Source organism: Balaenoptera acutorostrata, chromosome 12 (assembly GCF_949987535.1).
Source record: "Balaenoptera acutorostrata chromosome 12, mBalAcu1.1, whole genome shotgun sequence".
Lineage (NCBI taxonomy): Eukaryota > Metazoa > Chordata > Mammalia > Artiodactyla > Balaenopteridae > Balaenoptera > Balaenoptera acutorostrata.
Window position 1 is genome coordinate 621,814 of NC_080075.1, and position 18,042 is coordinate 639,855.

Consider the following 18,042-nt stretch of genomic DNA (forward strand, 5'->3'; position numbering starts at 1 on the left):
AACACAGTATTGTGAAGCAATTATACTCCAATAAAGATCTATTTAAAAAAAAAAGACCAGTAAAATTGATAAGCCTCTAGGTAAGCAAACTAAGAAAAAAAAGAGAGAAGACACAAATTTCTAATGTCAAAAATGAAAAACCCTATGGATAGGAAAAGGTAATAAAGAAATATTACAAATCATTTTATGCTCACAAATTTGATAAGCTAGATGAAATAGACCAATTCGTTAAAAGACACAAAGTGCCAGATCTTGCACAAGAAGAAATAGGCAATCTAAACAGGCCACTATCTATTAAAGAAATGGAATCAACAATTAACCTCCCAAAATAGCACCAGCCCAGATGGGTTTGCTGGTGAATTCCAGCAAACATTTAAGGAATAATGATGTCAATTCTCTACAATCACTTCCAGAAGATGAAAGCAGAAGGAATATTTCCTAACTCATCCTATGAGGCCAGCATCATCCTAATACCAAAACAAGACCAAAAAATCACAAGAAAACTACAGATCAATACTTCTCATGATTATAAACGCAAAAATCCACAACAAAGTATTAGCAGATAGAATCCAACAATGTTTAAAAAGAATTATATACCACAACCAAGTGCGGTTTATCCCAGGTATGCAAGGTTGATTCACAGCTCAAAAATAAATTAATGCAATCCATCACATCAACAGCTAAAGAAGAAAAATCACATGATCATATCAATAGATACAGAAAAAAAATTTGACCAAAATCCATCATGATAAAAACTCTCAGCAAACTAGGAATAGAGGGAAATTTCCTCAACGTGAAAAGGAACATTTACAGAAAACCTTAAGCTAACATATTTAATGGTGAGAAACTAGCAGCTTTTCTGCTAAGATTAGGAACAAGGTGAGGATGTCCCTTCTCACCACTACTCTTCAACATCATACTCGAAGTCCTAGCTAACACTAAATCAAGAAAAGGAAATAAAAGGTATACAGGTTGGGAAGGAAGTAATACAATTGTCTTTGTTCACAGATGACATGATTGCCTACATAGAAAATGTCAAAGAATTCATACACACACACACACACACACACACACACACACACACACACACACACACACATACATAAGACTCCTGGAACTAATACACGTTATGGCAAGTTTGCAGGATCCAACATTAATATAAAAATGTTAATTGCTTTCCTATACACCAGCAATGAACAACTGCATTTTGAAATTAAAAACACAATATTATTTACAGTAGCACCTCCAAAAGTGAAATACTTAGACATAAATTTAACAAATTATGTACAAGGTCTAAAAGAGGAAAGCTAGAAAATTCTGATAAATGAAATCAAAGAAGAACTACATAAATGGAGAGATAGTCCCTGTTCAGGGCTAGGAAGACTCAGTACTGTCAAGATGTCAATTCTTCCCTACTTGATACACAGATTCAACACAATCTTAACCAATATTCCAGTAAGTTATTTTCTGGATGTTTGCAAACTGATTCTAAATTTTACATGGAGAGGCAAAAGACCCAGAATAGCCAACACAATATTGAAGGAGAAGAGCAAAGTTTTAGGACATACTACCAATATCAAGACTTACTATAAAGCTACAGTAAGCAAGATGAATTGTATTGGCAAAAGAAAAAGATCAATGGAACAAAACAGAGCACCCCAAAATAGATCTGTACAAATATAGTTAACCTATCTTTGCTAAAGTAGCAAAGGCAATAACACAATGGAGAAAAGATAGTCTTTTCAACAGAGGGTACAGGAACGACTGGACATCCACATACAAAAAAAAAAAAGAAAAGCAAGAATTTAGGCACACACCTTATACTCAAAAGGGCTCATAGACTTAAATGCTTAAATGTAAAATGCAAAACTATAAGCCTCTTAGAAGATAATGTAGGAGACATTTTAGATGACATTGGGTTTGATGATGACTTTTGGATACAACACTAAAGGCTTTCAAACCATGAAAGAAAAAAATTGATAAACTGGACTTCAATAAAATGAAAAACTTCTGCTCTGCAAAAGACACTGTGAAGAGAATGAGAAGACAAGCCACCAACTGGGAGAAAATATTTGCAAAAGACAATTATGATAAAAGTATACAAAGAACTCTTAAAATGCAACAATAAGAAAACAAACAACCTGATTAAAAAGTGGGCAAAAGATCTGAACACCTCACCAAAGAGATATACAGAAGGCAAATAAGCATATGAAAAGATGTCCAATATCATATGTCATCGTGGAACTGCAAGCTAAAACAACAAAGAGATACCACAGCACGCCTATTAGAATCATGAAAATCCAGAGCACTGACGACATCAAATGCTGGTGAGGATGTAGAGCAACAGGAACTCTCCTTCACTGTTGGCAGCAATGCAGAATAGTGCAGCCACTTTGGAAGACAGTTTTGACAGTTACAAAACTAAACATGCTCTTACCATATGATTCAGCAATCACACACCTTGGTATTCACCCATGTGAGCTGAAAACTTATGTCTACACAAAAACCTGCACACAATGTTTACATCATCTTCATTTTTTTTTTTTTTAAAGGTAATTTTTTTTTTTTTTTATAAACCTTCCATTTTATTTATTTATTTATTTATTTATTTTTGGCTGTGCTGGGTCTTCGGTTCGTGCGAGGGCCTTCTCTAGTTACGGCAAGTGGGGGCCACTCTTCATCGCAGTGCGGGGACCGCTCTTCATCGCGGTGCGCGGGCCTTTCACTATCGCGGCCCCTCCCGTTGCGGGGCACAGGCTCCAGACGCGCAGGCTCAGCAGCTGTGGCTCACGGGCCCAGCCGCTCCGTGGCATGTGGGATCTTCCCAGACCAGGGCTCGAACCCGTGTCCCCTGCATTAGCAGGCAGATTCTCAACCACTGCGCCACCAGGGAAGCCCCATCTTCATTTTTAATAGCCAAAACTTGGAAACAACCAAGAATCCCTCAGTAGGTGAATGGATAAACTGTGATCCACCCAGACAATGAAATATTATTCTGTGCTAAAAAGAAGTGAGTTATCAAGCCATGAAAAGACACGGAGGAACCTGAAATGCACGTTACTAAATGACAGAAGCCAATTTGAAAAGGGTCACGTAGTATGATTCCAACTCTGTGACATTCTGGAAAAGGCAAAACCATCGGGACAGTTAAAAGGATCAGTGGTTGCCAGAGGTTAGGGGGAGGAGGGATGAACAGACGGAGCACAGAGGATTTTTAGGGCAGTGAAATTATTCTGTATGATACTATATTGATGAAAACACGTCATTATATATTTGCCCAAACACATAGAATGACCCTCTGTTAACTGTGGACTGTGGGTGCCCATGGAGGTTCACTGACTGTGGCAGATGTCCCACCTGGGGGGATGCCGTGCATGGGAACAGGTGAGGGTCTATGGGAAATCTCTGCACCCTCTGCTCCAGAATCCAGAGAGGCCCACTAGGCATTGTGTCTCATTTTTGGCTGTCTCAGTTTTGCAGCCACTTATCCTTCACCTTACAAGGGGTATCTCGACATGCTCCACACACTGGACCCTAGAAATTTCACTGAGGGGGAAGAACCCTGAATTTTTGTTGGATTTATTTTCTACCCTCTGACATGCAATTGTCCTCCTGTAAGTCTGGAGTAGGTGCTCCTTCTCTCTCAGTAGGTCCAACCAGCATAATCACCAATGAAATGGACCAGTATGATAGTTTATGGAAGGGAAAGTGATCAAGATCCCTCAGAACTAACCTATGACTGAGGGCTGGAGAGTTGACATACCCCTCAACAGAGGGGTAGGACAGCAGAGGTGTGTTGCTGACCCCACTAGGTAAAAGCAAACCACTGCTGGTGGGCCTCAGGGATGGGGTGGAGAAAAGAGCATTTGCCAGATCAAGAGCTGCAAAGCAGGGACCAGGAGATGTGTTAATTTGCTCAAGCAATGAAACCACACCTGGTTCAGCAGCTGCAATTGGGGTCACCACCTGGTTAAGCTTAAGATAGTCCACTGTCGCCCTCCAAGACCCAGCTGTCTTCAGCACAGGCCAAATTGGAGGGCTGAACGGGGAGGTGGTGGGAGTCACCATCCTGCATCTTTCGAGCCCTTGGTGGTGGCACTGACCCCTGCAATCCCTCCAGGAATGCCCTATTTCTTTGGTTCACTGTTTTCCCAGGTAGAGCCAGCTCCAGTGGCTTCCACTTGGTCTTTCCCGCCATAACAGCCCTCACGCCACTGGTCAGGGAACCAGTGGGGGATTCCACCAGCTGCTGAGCACGTGTATTCCAATGATGCATTCTGCACCTGGGCGGTGGGGGGGCACAGAAAGGGTCTGCGGACCCACTGGACCCACGTGAGAGGGGCCTGTGCTAACCCTCCACTGATCAGTTGGCCTCCATGATGCCCTGCTCTGACTGGGGGGCCACGGTGGCATTTGGGGTCCCCTGGAATTTGTGTCAGTTCAGAGCCCATGTCCAATTATTTCCTTTTCTCCAATGTGCGGCCACCCTGGTAAAAAGCTGCAGGTTCTTTTGGGAAAGGCAGGGAAAGATTAACAGTGTAAATCGTTGGCAATGTAGTGGGGTCCTTCCTCAAGGAGACCTGGCTTCCCCTTCACTGAAGGGGTTCTGGGTCTGGAAGTCTGAGAACTGACCGCGGGGCCGTGACTCTGTCTTTGTGACCCAGGCCAGACTTCTGCTCACTAGACCCAGAGCTCTGCTGCTGACACGGGTGGAGCCTGAATGCCATCGCCTGCTCAGCTGCTTCTCTCCTGGGGCACCAGGGTCCATCACCCAATGCCGTGGGTTTCTTCTGATGGATGGTTTGACGCTGCTGCCCACTGTGGGAACTGTGCCCGCCTTGTCCTTGGCAAGTAACCACTGCCCCAGATCCAATCACCCTGTTGCTTTCTGGTTTCCTAATTCATGCCCAGCTATCACTGTGGGGTCTGGCCTATGCAGGGCAGCAATCACAGAGCCCTCCTCACAAATCCCTTCTCTCCGTCCTGGGTGGGTGGGCAGGTCTTATGAGATAAACCCACGCGGACTCCAGCCTCCCTCTCTGCCTCTGCCATGAGCCACGGCAGCTCTGGCATTTCAGCCTAATTTGCTGCATGTCACCTTCTGGTCCATGTTTCAGCCGAACAACCAACCAAACAGAGCCTTTCTAACCCCTTTAGGTGAGTCCAGGGCAGGCCATAGGGTTTGGGAGCAAAGCCCTGCCAGCCTCTTCAAATAACTACTCTCCTCTTGAGAAACAGCTCTTGGCTGCTACTGGGCCTTAGCAGAGACTGGACGCTTGACCACGGGTCACCACGGTACCATGTGACCAAGCTGCCCATCATGAACTGGCTGTTATCTGACCCACAAGGCCATAAACTTGGATGTGCACAGCAGCACTTTACCACCACATGGAAGTGATAAATATGTGATCAGGCCCTGAGGGCACAAGGAAGCAGGCCCTGAGGGCACAAGGAAGTCACATGAAGAAGTGGCCCAAGGGCCCATGGTCCCCACCCCTGCTACACTGCCTTCTCTCCCAGCCTGAACCCAGCCTCCTGGGGAAGTTCATTCCCTACAATCAGTAACAGAGGAAGTGACGCCTCGGGCCGGTTTACAGCTGGTTCTGCACGGTATGCGGGCAGTCCTTGAGAGTGGACGGCTGCAGCTTGACAGCCCCTTCTGGGACGTCCCTGAAGGACAAGGTGAAGGGCAGTCCTCCCAGGGGACAGGATCTCAGGCCATGCATCTGCTTGTGCGCTTTGACTGGAAGAAGCAATGGCTGGACTGTGTGATTATAAACTGAGTCACGGGCTGTGGCCAGTGGTTTGGCTGGACCGTCAGGGACTTGGAAGGAACATGGTGGAAAATTGGTGACAAGGAGGTGTGTGGGAAAGTGGTTTGTGGACAGACCTCTCCGAATGGGCAGAAAATACAGAGATACATTTGTGTCCCATGTGGGTGTTCACAAAGGCGACCTCGGCAGGGAAGGGTTTCCATGACCCGTCCTGTGGACACCAGTCAGCCTCTTTCCGCAGCCAGTCCTGTCAAAGTGGCCGTGGCGGCAGGGATGGAGATGACGTGTAGGCTCATTATCATGGGCGTCCACTCACCAAGGCCTCCCCGGCTGTGGCCACTGCCAAGTGTCCAGTCTGCCAGCAGCAGAGACCAGCACTGAGCCCCTGACACAGCCCATCCTCTGGGTGGTCAGCCAGCTCCCCGGTGGCAGGCTGGTTTCACTGGACCACTTCCACCACGGAAGGGGCAGTGTTTAGTTCCCACCGAAACAGCCACTCATTCTGGATATGGAGCTGCCTTCCCCGCGTGCAGTGCTTCTGCCGAAACTACCCCCTGTGGACTTATGCAATGCCTTAATCACCCGCACGGTATCCCACACAGCACTGCTTCTGATCAAAGAACTCACTCCACAGAAAACGAAGCGTGTCAGTGGGCCCCTGCTCATGGAGTTCACCAGTCTCACCGTGCTCCTTATGGTCCAGAAGAAGCCAGCCTGACAGAGAGGTGGAGTGGCCTTTTGAAGACCTGGTTCCAGGACCTGTGAGTCTGGATCCAGGAGACCCCACGGGGCGTCTCAGTGTCACCACGCCCTGTGCTCAAGGTCAGTGGGAAACAAAGGCTGACGGCCATTGTTTCCCCAGGCAGGCAGGACCGTTGACGACCCAGACCCTTCAGGAACGGAGCCCTGAGTCACCACCAGGTCAGAAGCACGGCAGCCGAGCTGCTTGCTGAGGGCGAAGGGGAGACGGAGCAGGTGGGGGGAGAAGGTGGATACAGAGACCAGGGCTGTAGTCGGCGTGACGGTTTCCTCCTCGTTCTGTTAGGAATATGGCTGTGTGTGTAGGTGCACCCGTAAGATACCCTTGTTTCTTCACTCTCCCATCCCTCACGATGGAACATCAGTGGTGCTGACTTTACAGCGCAGCGTTTCAGTTACAGGACACCAAGGAGGAGCGCGAGCGTCACGGAGGACTTGGCGTGCTCCCTGGGGAGCGTTGCGCGTTTCAGTGGCTCACAGCACAGCGGTCTCACGCACATCAGCAGAAGCGAGCTCCGCCGCTGACTGTATGTGCAGACAAGGCTGGGTCACAGAGTTGGGCCCGGGTGCCAAGCTGACGAGGGTGGATTGCGATGGTCCGTCTGTGCGGCAGCTTGGCCAGGCTGTGCGGCCAGCGGTCAACCGCTCGTCTGGATGCTGTGGGGAAGGCACGTTGCAGACGTGATTCACTCCCACAACCAGGGGCTTTAGGGAAGGGGGCGCCTTAGAGCATGCGCCTCGATGGTCTGGGTGGCCGGTGTCAGCGGTCGAGGGCCTGGAGGGCAAGCGAGGTTTCCTAGGGAAGACCTTCTGCCTTGAGACGGTGTGTCAACTCCAGCCTACGTCCCAGCCTGTCGGCCCCAAGGTCTCAGCTTCCAGCCTCCCCAATCGTCGTTAGAGCCAGGCCCCCAGATGAGTATTTCCACCTACACCTCTCTCTCCTATTGGTTCTGCTTCTCTGCAGAACTCTGACTGAACAAACCAATAATTAATTTTTTAGTCGTTAGCAGAAGACGTTATTCCCATCTTACTATTAAACAAGCTGAAATCTTTGGGATTTGTTTAAGGTGATAAAAAGTGAGGACGTGAGGACCTCCCTGATGGCGCAGTGGTTGAGAATCCGCCTGCCAATGCAGGGGACACGGATTCGAGCCCTGGTCCAGGAAGATGCCACATGCCGTGGAGCAACTGAGCCCGTGCGCCACAACTACGCAGCCTGCACTCTAGAGCTGACTCAATCTGCATGACAGACTGGAAAAAAATCTCCCACGTCTTTATGAGGACACAGTGATCACGGAAGGCGGCACCAGTGGTGGAATTCCGCACAAGAGAATCCAACCTGAGGTGGGATCACCCGTGGCCACTCGGACACACCGGATGTCCACCTTCCACACCACCAGCGAGCTCTCGTGGCTGCCCTGGGTGTCCAGGTGTGAAATCCACCCCCCATTCTGATTAGTTACAGCAACTTCTGCCCTCTGGGGAGAGCTACAGAACGGCTATTACAGGTGATTCACAATTCTTTTCCATTTCTAGAGTTTATTGCTATTTTAAAAATGAATTTTGGTTTATTGTTTTGCAGCAGAAACCCAATTTCTGACTGGAATAGTTCTCTTGGGCGCCATCCATCCTTCATGCTAAATGTCAGGTGTGAAACTGACAACTTAAAAAAAACCCTTTCTACCCGTGTTTCTTGGTGGACACAGGAAATGGAGCCTCCAGTGAGGAGATGAACATGTACCATTTCACAAACAGAATGCCAACTAATCTGGCTTCATCTCGAGTAGCCTACGTGTCTCGATTTGGCAACATTAAGTGTCCTTCTTCTGAAACTGCAAAATCAAATCCCCTCTTAATTTTTCCTTAGAAGCCTTGGGGATACAAGTTTTACCTCTGTATCTACCCCACAATTCTTATGGGATCTGGCCTTCAATGAACTATCAAATTCCTAAGAATGATCTCCAATAGTTTTGTCCAACTACCTGTGCTAAGCATGTATGAGATTAACTCACTTCCCCCCTCCAAACCCCAGGGTGGGAGATGCCATCGTGCCGTCTTACTGATGGGGAAACCGCGGCAGAGGAAGCTCGCCTGAGTCCTCACAGCAGGCTGCCTCACCCCAGCCTCACTGCCATACTCATTCATCCACTTGTGCCTTCTTTCTCCAAATTCAGGTTTCACTGGTTGTGCAGTAGTTTTGGCTCCTGCTTCCTCCCCCATCCTCCGCTGTACCCTGAACACCTGGACACCCAGAAGGAGAAGCTGCCCAACAGGGCAGAGGAGAGGGTGTGGGCCCTCACTGGCCAACAGGGCCTGGCTTTACGCCCAGTGGTTACTAGATGCCTGACCTTGGGCCCTCATGGGCACATCTGTGCCCTGAAAGGCTCACCAGCACCACGCCAAGCTGAGACCCAGAAGTAGCTGGATTGAGTCTCAGCCCAGGACAAAGTCCAGGGGCAGTAAAAGGAGAACTGGGGGTGGCCAGGCCTTCCTGGGAGAGAGCAAAGGAGAAGGTCCCGGGCTGCCTCTGAGTTCTCTGCTGACCCAGGAGGCCCCATCCTGTCCCACTCAGGGCCTGTGCCCTTGTCACAGGGAGGGACGCTCCAGTGGCATATCCCCTCCAAAAATAAGTCGCCTGTAAAACCTCTGATGTTGCTGTTTGGACAGCTGGGATTCGTGCTTTCAGGATGGGCTCATTTTCTGCCTGAAGATGACTCATCCACCACATGCCAGCTCTCCTCCTCCCACAGAGGGCAGTCCAGCCACAGGGAGTCGAGGGGAAGGCCTGAAGTCACCGGGGCTCCAGCGGCCCAGGGCATTCAGCAAAGGGCCCTCTGCCCCGCCAGGGCGCCAACCCCAGCGCCGGAGCAGGCTGCCCAGCACGCGTGTCCCCGGGAGGACGCAGGCTTCCATCGGCCACAGCTGACCGGATGACGGCCAGACTTCTCAGCGACTCATTCATGAAGCGGACGGGGTTCCCAAAGCCCTTGAGCACGTGCCACCTGGGCCGTGGGCTCAGCGGAGCTTCGCGCGTAATCTGATTCCACTGCGGCCACACCTGAGGCGCAGCACTGATCGCGGGGCTCCCCGTGTTTGGGCCTGTCCTCCCCAAGGAGATCAGTGTGAGGACGGGGCCTGCAGTGGACTCCAGTCCTGCTGCGGTCAGACCCGGCCCACTCCCCCCGGGTTTAAGGTCTGCAGGACGCCTCCCCCACCCCCGCAGCCAGCGTGTGAGGCGGGAAGGCACTGCCTGCCTCAAAGCTGGAAACACGCTGGCAGCGACTGATATATTGGTTACAGAGCGACGGCAGCCCCCTCCCAGTCCACATGTTAGGAACAGCACAGGCAACGGCTTGCTTAGTGCCGTGAGGCTCAGTGGGGGAAACCAATTCACAAACCAGTGGTTCTTCGCTTTAGGGAAAGCTGCCTGGTTGTTCTAAGAGCTTCATCTGCAAGATTTCTTCAGATTGCACAGTCCTGAGTTTTCACTAAATGTATCATTGTAACCCTCCCATGGTATATACCACACTTTGAATCGGGGGGTGTGGTTAATAAAGGACCGTTCCCCTGCACTCCCATTTCCACGAGGTCCCGACGGCAGGCAGGCCCGCCTGCTGCTGTCCTGGCTGTCAGCCCCAACCCGTCCCCCAGAGACGTAGCCACAAAGGCCACACCTCGTGAGTGGGCTCGGTTGAGCGGTTCACTACTGTGGGGCCCCCTACAGCTGCACTCGAGTCGTGCGGAACCAGAAGGCAGACAGCCCAGCTCACAGGCCCCTTTCCTGGGCTGACCTCAGGGCCTCCTGCCAGCAGTTACCCTGGACTTCTCACCCCTCAACTCCTGGACGAGACAAAAACACCGGAGGTCACGGCCTCATGGGGATGGGGGGGCCACCAAAGTCAGCGCCCTGGATCCCAGACGGCACTGAGACCAGAGTTAGGCTGGCTCCACTGCCAACGCTCTGTGACCCCAGGCAAGTGCCAGCACCTCTGAGCCTCAGGAGGATCACCAAAAATGAACATTTTAATGCAAACATCTTTAGAGGCTCTTTCCAGTTCCAACACGCTATTGCTTTGCGAAACGGAAACTCGCTCATCCATCAGCAGAAAGTTAACTTTCTTCTGACCCATAAAGTAAAGAACTTCCCACAAGTCACGTGAGTGAAACTCTCCTGGCAGCAGTTTTTCTGACACTCGTCAGTCAACAAATGTCACCAGGCCTTCTATGCACTCAGCAGCCTCCAGGATCTGCCAGTCAGAGCCCTGAGACTATCTGAAATAAGTTTTAAATCAGGACTGAGCACAAAACAACAGACGCCCCCAAATACGCAGACCCCTCCTGTGTGCTGGACCTGCCGACCTCCTGCTGCGTGTCCTACTCTGTCTAAAAGCACGCTGGTCCAAGCCCACTAAGCTGGTTTCGTAACGCATGATGGGTTGCTTCAGACTCGGGGCCACAAGGAAGACCCTCAGCACGCTGGTGCCACGGAGAGCGCGGCCAGAGCCAGGCCCCAGCGTGAGGTCAGCGGGAAGGTGAGGGCGCAGGGGCGGAGGGGGCGGTGAGGGTCCTCGGTCAGGCCTGGCCCCCGACAACTCCAGCCGGGCAGCCGCGCTGACCTGAGCCGCCTGCCGCCCCCCCAGTGGCTCTTGGGCTCGCCCCCTTCAGGCCGCCTCCTCTGGCCCTCGCTCGGCTACAGCTCCCAGGAGGCCTCCCAGTCCCAAGGCGCCCCTGCTCCCCGTCCTCAGGCCTGCCGAGTCCACGTGCCCGTCCTGGACTCCGCCTGCCCCCTCGCCGTCGGCCCAGTGCCCAGCGCTCTGCCTGGCCTGGCGCCCGCCGTGTGACAAACAGACAAGTGAGTGGGGAGTGAGTCCAGCTGGCCGGCCAGGAGGGCTCTAGCGCCAGATGCTCTCGGCTGCAGGGCGACCGCGAGATGCTTCCACCTTCCTGGGGGCCCAGGACTCCCCTTTCTGATGACTTTCCCTGGAGTCACCCCGAGGGATAAGGATCCCCGCCACCTGGTGCTAATGTGCTCATAAAACCTCAAAGACAGGAAACAGCCGCTGACGGACATGAGAGGTGAAATCTGGTAGTTGTTCCAAGCACAAAATAGATTTTCTAAGTGCAAAAGGGTTAACTGAAATCCTACAGAGCACCTTCTTAAAAGGCTTCCAAGATCTGGTTCCTGCTCTGCGATTTCTGGGTGCCACAAAGATGACCCCAAAAGTAGGATCCCTCCTTCAGAAGCACTAGATCCAAGTCCTTCAACGGGAAGATATGACTCCCACCTGCTGCACCTTCCGAAGACGAAACCTCCCTGTCTCCACTCCTGGGGTCTTCCCCACGCCCTGGAGGCCTCTAATCCTTCCACCCATGGGGGCTGGGGGATCCCGCACTCGATGGCTGCACCGAGGGTCTGCTTCAGACTGGCAGCTTCGAAGTACACGTACTTCCAGGTCTCCTCGGAAGCACCGGCCCCTCCCATCCAGGGCCACCCCAGGCAGACCCATCCCCAAGCAGAACAGATGCCTGGCCGGGCCAAGGGACCCAGGTTCTGGGAGAGTCTCCGGTGCTGGATCAGAACCAGCCCACCCAGGCCCCCCGGCTCCACACTCCGCCCTGCATTCCTGGTCCTCATCCCTGTGGGCTGCAGGGCCGTGGAGCTGCTCTGTGCCGGCGGCCTGGCCGCAGGGCAGGCCCTGCAGGGAGCGGGTGCGACCAGGCCGGCGGGCGGGAAGAGCGCTGGGAGAGCGGCTGGGGGGTACACACGCTGGCTCAGGGCCCTCCTGCCAGCACGTGAGTCTCTCTCACCCCCACCCCCGGGGGCTGAGCAGGGCCCACGTGCAGGGCCCGCCTGGAGCAGGGCTGACAGGCCCGACCCCCAGGGGCACAGCTAGCGATGCCCGCCTGCCAGGGATGGCCAGCAGCACCTCCACATGCTGGGCCACCGCGCTTGGAGGGCCGGATGGAATTGCAGCGGAGCTCAGCACTGGGAACGCGGGCGCTGAGGTTCGGGTCCCTGCGGACGGTGCGGGTGGAACTCACTGCCTTTTCCTGAGGAAAATTCAGTAACAGAAACAGCCTGGAGAATACCGCCGATTACCTTAATAAAGCCTTTTGCCGTAATTAAACACGTGTGCACCTACGATGGGCTCACCCAGGGATAGACGGGAAGCAGCCCGCCGCACTCTCAGGGGGTGCAATCTGCGGCTCTGGTCTCAGAGGGGCAGGGTCAGCCCAGGGCCCCGCGGACAGGCCCCTGGCGCCCAGCTCGCCCCGAGTTCCCTCCAACGGCCGCCGCCAGCCCTGCTGCCAGAAACGGCAGCTGCGGCGCTTTGCGCTTCACTCTAAATTGGGAAAAATTCAACTGGGGGTGCAGGAGGGAAAACACCCACAGGTGCCTTTTCAGACCGGTGCTTCTTCTCGCTGTGTCTGAGAAGTGAGAAAAGCAAGCCACACAGACGACGTGCTTGTCTCCCGGCTTTGACGCTGCCGGTCACGGTTGCCCCTGCGGACACCTGCCCACTTCCTGCCACCAGATCCACGTCACCTCTGCCGGGAGCGCAGCGGGAACCCCACACTCCCAGCTCGGCTGGCACGGGCTGCTGCCTGGCCGACCCGAGCCGCCTGAGCTGAGGTGACGCGGCCGTTCCTTGTTAGGCGGGAGCTGCTGGCGGAGCGTGGGCCTCGAGCGAAGCCAAGCGCCCCTAAGAGCGGAGCCAGCGACCACGGAGGAGGGCGGAGGGGTATCACTCCCCACGAGGCCCCCAAACACCCGACCCCGCTCAGGCAGCAGCCCCGTCTCTTTCACAAACTAGAAGGGGGTAACTTGTTCACAAACTAGAAGGAGGGAACTTGCGGCCAAGAACCAGAATCGGTCACGGAGCTACCACGGCTCTTCCCTTTCTGAGTCAGAGGCCCCAGGGAGCTTGTCTTCAGGAAGGTCGTCCAAGTGAGAGGGTGGGACCACCCACCCTCCTGGGGAGACCTGGCTACGTCTCCCGCCCAGGCAGCGAGGTGGGAGAAGTGGACCACGACGGGTGATCTTCAAGCAGACGTGGACGCAAAACACAGAGCAAAGAGTCCCTTCATGCCCAGGCACCTGCCGGTCTCAGGAGGAGGCAGCCGTCATGGCCGAGACGGAGGCCTCTCCTTCTCCAGGGAGCGTGGGGAGAGCATCCCTCTGGACCAGGGGACAGGCGGTGAGGAGGCCTGAGCATCTCTGCGAGGTGCCTGGGCCCCGAGAGCACGGGGTGGTGAGGGGTGGGTGTGCCTCTGGGGTCCCAGGCAGATAGCCTGAGCCATCTGGATTGGGTACTGTCCCCGAGGGAGAGGAGAGGCTGCCATCTAGGTCGAGGGGCACACTCTAATCAAAGGCTGGCTTTACAGTGAGAGGTTTGAAAACATCCACAGACCGTGGCAAAGCCAAGAGACAGTGAGAACAAGCCGCTTCGAGAACAAGGCCAATAAAGGGAGTGGCCCCTGCCGGGGACCCAGCCCACTCTCCAGCACAGCCCAGGCAGCTCTGAGGCCTGACCACCCGACACGTCTCACTGGCTTTGGATGTGAAAGAGGCAAAACAGCTCATCAACAATTTTTTATACAGATCGTATGGTGAAATGACAACGTTTCTGGATATTCGGTCTAATAGAGTATACCGCTAAAACAAACTCTATGTTTTATCTTATTTTTAAATTGTTTTAACTTTCAAAAATGTGACTTACTGGAAGACTGTAAGTTACATACGTGGCTTGAATTATGGTTTCATGGGACAGCACTGACTTAGAAATCTGGACTCTCGTGCTGGCTCACCTGAGGTCTAGCTGGTGGCAATGGAGGCAAGCTCCCTGGACTCTGATTTCTTTCTGAAATCAGCCCAACTTCCTTCACTGCTAAAGAAGAGCTGAAACGCCATCCACACCCACTGGGAGGCTGGCCTCCTCCTCTGGCTGCTGCCCCGTGGCTGAGCGGGTTGTGCTGCACGAGGACAGCACACTGAGGGAGAAGGCCCTGCTCACATGGCACGTGAGTAGATCCGTGGATTTGTTCTTAGAGGCCCTGGCACTTGGCAGAAGGTGTCTAATCCCAGCAAAGTAAGTAGTTTACAATAACTTTGCAACAGGAGGAACGAAGCATCTTGAGGGGGCACTTTTTCTCATGTGCGAGAAAACCAGCTGGGCTCTGGTCAGCCCTCCCCGAACCCGCGGCCACCGGAGCGCCACCGCTTTGCTGGCTTGGCCTCCCTCTGTGTCACGCGCCCGGTGCCCACACGTGAGCCTTAATTTACAAAACGAGATTGGCGTCTGATACCCAAGAGGGACAACCAGCCGGGCCCGGGCCGCCCAGGGTGGGCCACTTACCCTTTCGCTTCTCCTCTCGTCGGGTCTACCTCCTGCGCTGGTGGGGCTGGGTGCCGACCGGCCGCCCGCAGGGCCCGCTCCGGCCTCCCCGTTGAGGTGGACGGCGCTGACGTTGGGAGGAGTGACGGCCGAGGCTGCCGACGTGAGCGGGATGGCTGGCCGGGGGCTGTGCTGCGGGGACCCCACGGCGGGCAGGCTCTGGGCGCACAGGGGTGACACCGCGGCGGTGGGCCGGCCCTGGGCCTGGGCCGGGTGGGCAGCTGGGAGAGAGGGGCGGAGAGAGCAGGGGGAGGTGAGTCTGCAGCCGGCAGCGTGGGGGCCGCGGCCCGCCCTCCACCCGCACCTCTGCTGAGTCTCCAGCCCCAGCGGCAGCCGCAGGCGGGGCAAGGAGGCCTCTGGGCAGCCGGCCGCCCCCGCCGCACCAGGAGCCGGGAGGCGGCCTCTGAGGCTGCCGCAAACGGGGCCCTTCCCAGTTTCTCCCGTCTTTGAACTGGTGTTCTCTGCTCTAAGGAACCAGTACGCTCGGGAGGGTTTCAGAACCACCCCGTTCGGCCCTTCGTAGACCTGAATCCCTGCAGGAGCCCGGAAGAGGCCCGGGGAGGCCCTGGGCTGCCGGGCACCGCTGCGCGTGAGAGGACCCCTATGGACAGCGCGGCCCCGGTCGGCCTCCACCCGCAAGTGGAGCGGCCCAGCCCTCGGCCGCCACGCCCGCTGCTCGAGCTGGCCGAGCGGGGGCGGTTGTGTGAGGATCCACGGACCGATTGCTCACCGTCCGTCTCCCCACTCCAGCGTGAGCTCCACGGGTGGGACTTTCGTGTCTAATTCACTAATGTATTCCAAACAGCTGGAACAGTGCCCGGCACGTAGTAGGTGCTTAATAAAATTCATTCGGAATGAACAAGTCTTTGAGAAAGGAGAACCCTGGCTAAAACATCTCTACAGATTTCCCAGAACTGAATGGTTGGAGAAGAAAACAACACTCCATGAGAGAGAGGCATGGCTCACAACACAGGCCTGTGGCAGGCTCGGAATCCACAGGCCTTCGGTACAATTCACCCTCAACCTCACCCGCCCGGCAGGACCCAGACACACGCGGCCGACCCGTCGCCCTGCTGGGCCTGCTGGTCAGTGACGTCAAAGCAGACGTGGGCTGTCTGAGGACGAGCGTGGCCACGCCATTACTCCCAGTCTCTGCCCCTCCTCTCCTCTCTATCCCGTTGTTTCAGTAGCTCTGGAGCCCCCAGATCCCGCTACCCCGCACAGGTCCACTCTGCCTCCCAGGACCAAGGTCCAGTGGTGCTTTAAAGAGAGCAGGTGAATGAGTAAATGACCTACCTTATCGCCCACTCTGTCCTTTCCTTACTCTCAGGCTATCACTTCCCACTTCATGGATGGAACGGACGCTGGAGACTCCCCCAGCGTCAGGGCAACCTCTGTCCAGACCCAGCCCCTCAGCCTCCAGGGTGCAGGGTCCCACGGGGCGACCCTTCACCCTCACTGACACCTGCCACACCCCATCTCTCCTGTCCTCAACTCCGCCCCTCCTATAACTGACTAACCAGCCCGAGGCCCTCCTCCCATACCCCCTCCTCTCTACCGGCACCTCCTTTCCTGCTGCCTTGGCCCCTAGGTGCTCGGAACAGTGTCCACATGGCCCTTCCTTCCTTTTCCCTCGACTCTCTGATGGGCCTGTGTTTGGTGTCTGCTCGTCCTCTGAGGCTTGACGGTTATGGCGAGTTTGGGTTTGCGTTTATGTCTGTGATTCCGCCTCACACGAGGGCCCATCTTCCATCTGGGGGACCCTGCCGTGATCATCCTCGAGGATTCTCTCTCCCGGCCTCTGCTCTCTGCTTCTGAAAGTCGTGTTAGAAGTCATCTGGAGCTCGGCGTCCACCCCGTGTGTACTTTCTTCTCGTTTCGCCTCTGCTCCATCTCTGGACAAGCTCCTCTGCGGGGCTCCCGGTGTGGCCAAGTCCATCTCAGCTGTGTCCAGTCCAGAGCATGTGTCACCCACAGAGGTTTCGTATTTAAATATGTTTCCTTTCCAAAGTTTCAAGTTGCTTCTGTCCTATCCAGTGGTTTCTGATTCACATCCATCTACCTGCTGTTTTACTTTTCTTCTTCATAATACTATTTTTTCTTCCTTTTGTGGGATGGACATTATTCCTTCTTCTTCCTCTTGGAGGAGCTGAAATGTGCCGATTTCAAAGCCTTCTTCGGTTCTCCTGCCCGTTCTTCAGGCTGCTGGCTTCTGTGATGCAGCACTTTCCCACGAGCTGAGTGCAGGCTTGCCCTGAGCGTGAGTGTCTCGCTGCCCTGTTTCCCTCTTTTATCCCCTCCTGCAGTTTTGTTGCTGCTTCTGCCTGGCCTCTGGGACCTCCCCTCAGAACCAGGTGTAATCGGGTGGCTTGAGTCCGGTCCTGCAGGAAAGGTGCAGATCTAGCCCTCAGGCCAGAGCCAGACTCAGCTCCAAGTCCAGGTGGGGCTCCATTCCCTCCCTCATCCCAGGCAGGGGCTCCGTACCGACCAATCCCAGGAGGGGGCGCAGCCCTTAGACCAGTGCACCTGGCTTGCATCCCTGACGCCCTCCAGGGGCTGCCTGTCCGTGTTCTCCTGCAGGAGGGGAAAGCCACCACCACCTGCTTCATCCCGGAACCCAGGAGGCCAGCATATCAACCCTCTCGTGTCCCATCTGTTTACATCCAGAGTTGCTTCTTTAAGCATCAAAAACCAACCAACCTCTCTGTGTTCACAGCAGAAGGGGGTGGGATTTCCACATGAATCACTCTTCCAGGCTTCCAGGAGTCCTCGACTCACTTCTGTCTCCTGAAATACGGTTTCTCACCCCATCATTCCATCAAATGTATCTGGACAAGATCAATTATGACTCCCCTGTCACCAAACTTAATGGACACTTTTCTGTTTTCAGAAAAAGTATCTATTGATCTAGCCATTTCTCTTCACACCAATATCACACTGATCACTGTGGCTTTTTAATATGTCTTGAAATCAGTGTTAGCTTTCCAACTTTTTCTTTTCAAGGTTGTTTTAACTATTCTAGGTCCTCTGCATGCTTGTATGAATCTGGGAACCAGACTGTCAATTTCTACCAAAAAGTTGGGTGAGATCTTGATTGGTATTCTATTGAAGCT

General features: G+C 54.0%; 1 protein-coding gene across 2 annotated transcripts in view; it reads right to left on the reverse strand.

Annotated features, from left to right (window-relative positions):
- The window catches only part of SH3RF3 (SH3 domain containing ring finger 3), a 215,760-nt gene that overhangs the window by 30,915 nt on the left and 166,803 nt on the right, over window positions 1–18,042 (reverse strand). For both annotated transcript variants that reach the window (XM_057558593.1, XM_057558592.1), the window contains one exon: window positions 14,891–15,150. In XM_057558593.1, coding sequence (XP_057414576.1) covers window positions 14,891–15,150 — 260 coding nt within the window. The remainder of the gene's footprint in view (window positions 1–14,890; window positions 15,151–18,042) is intronic.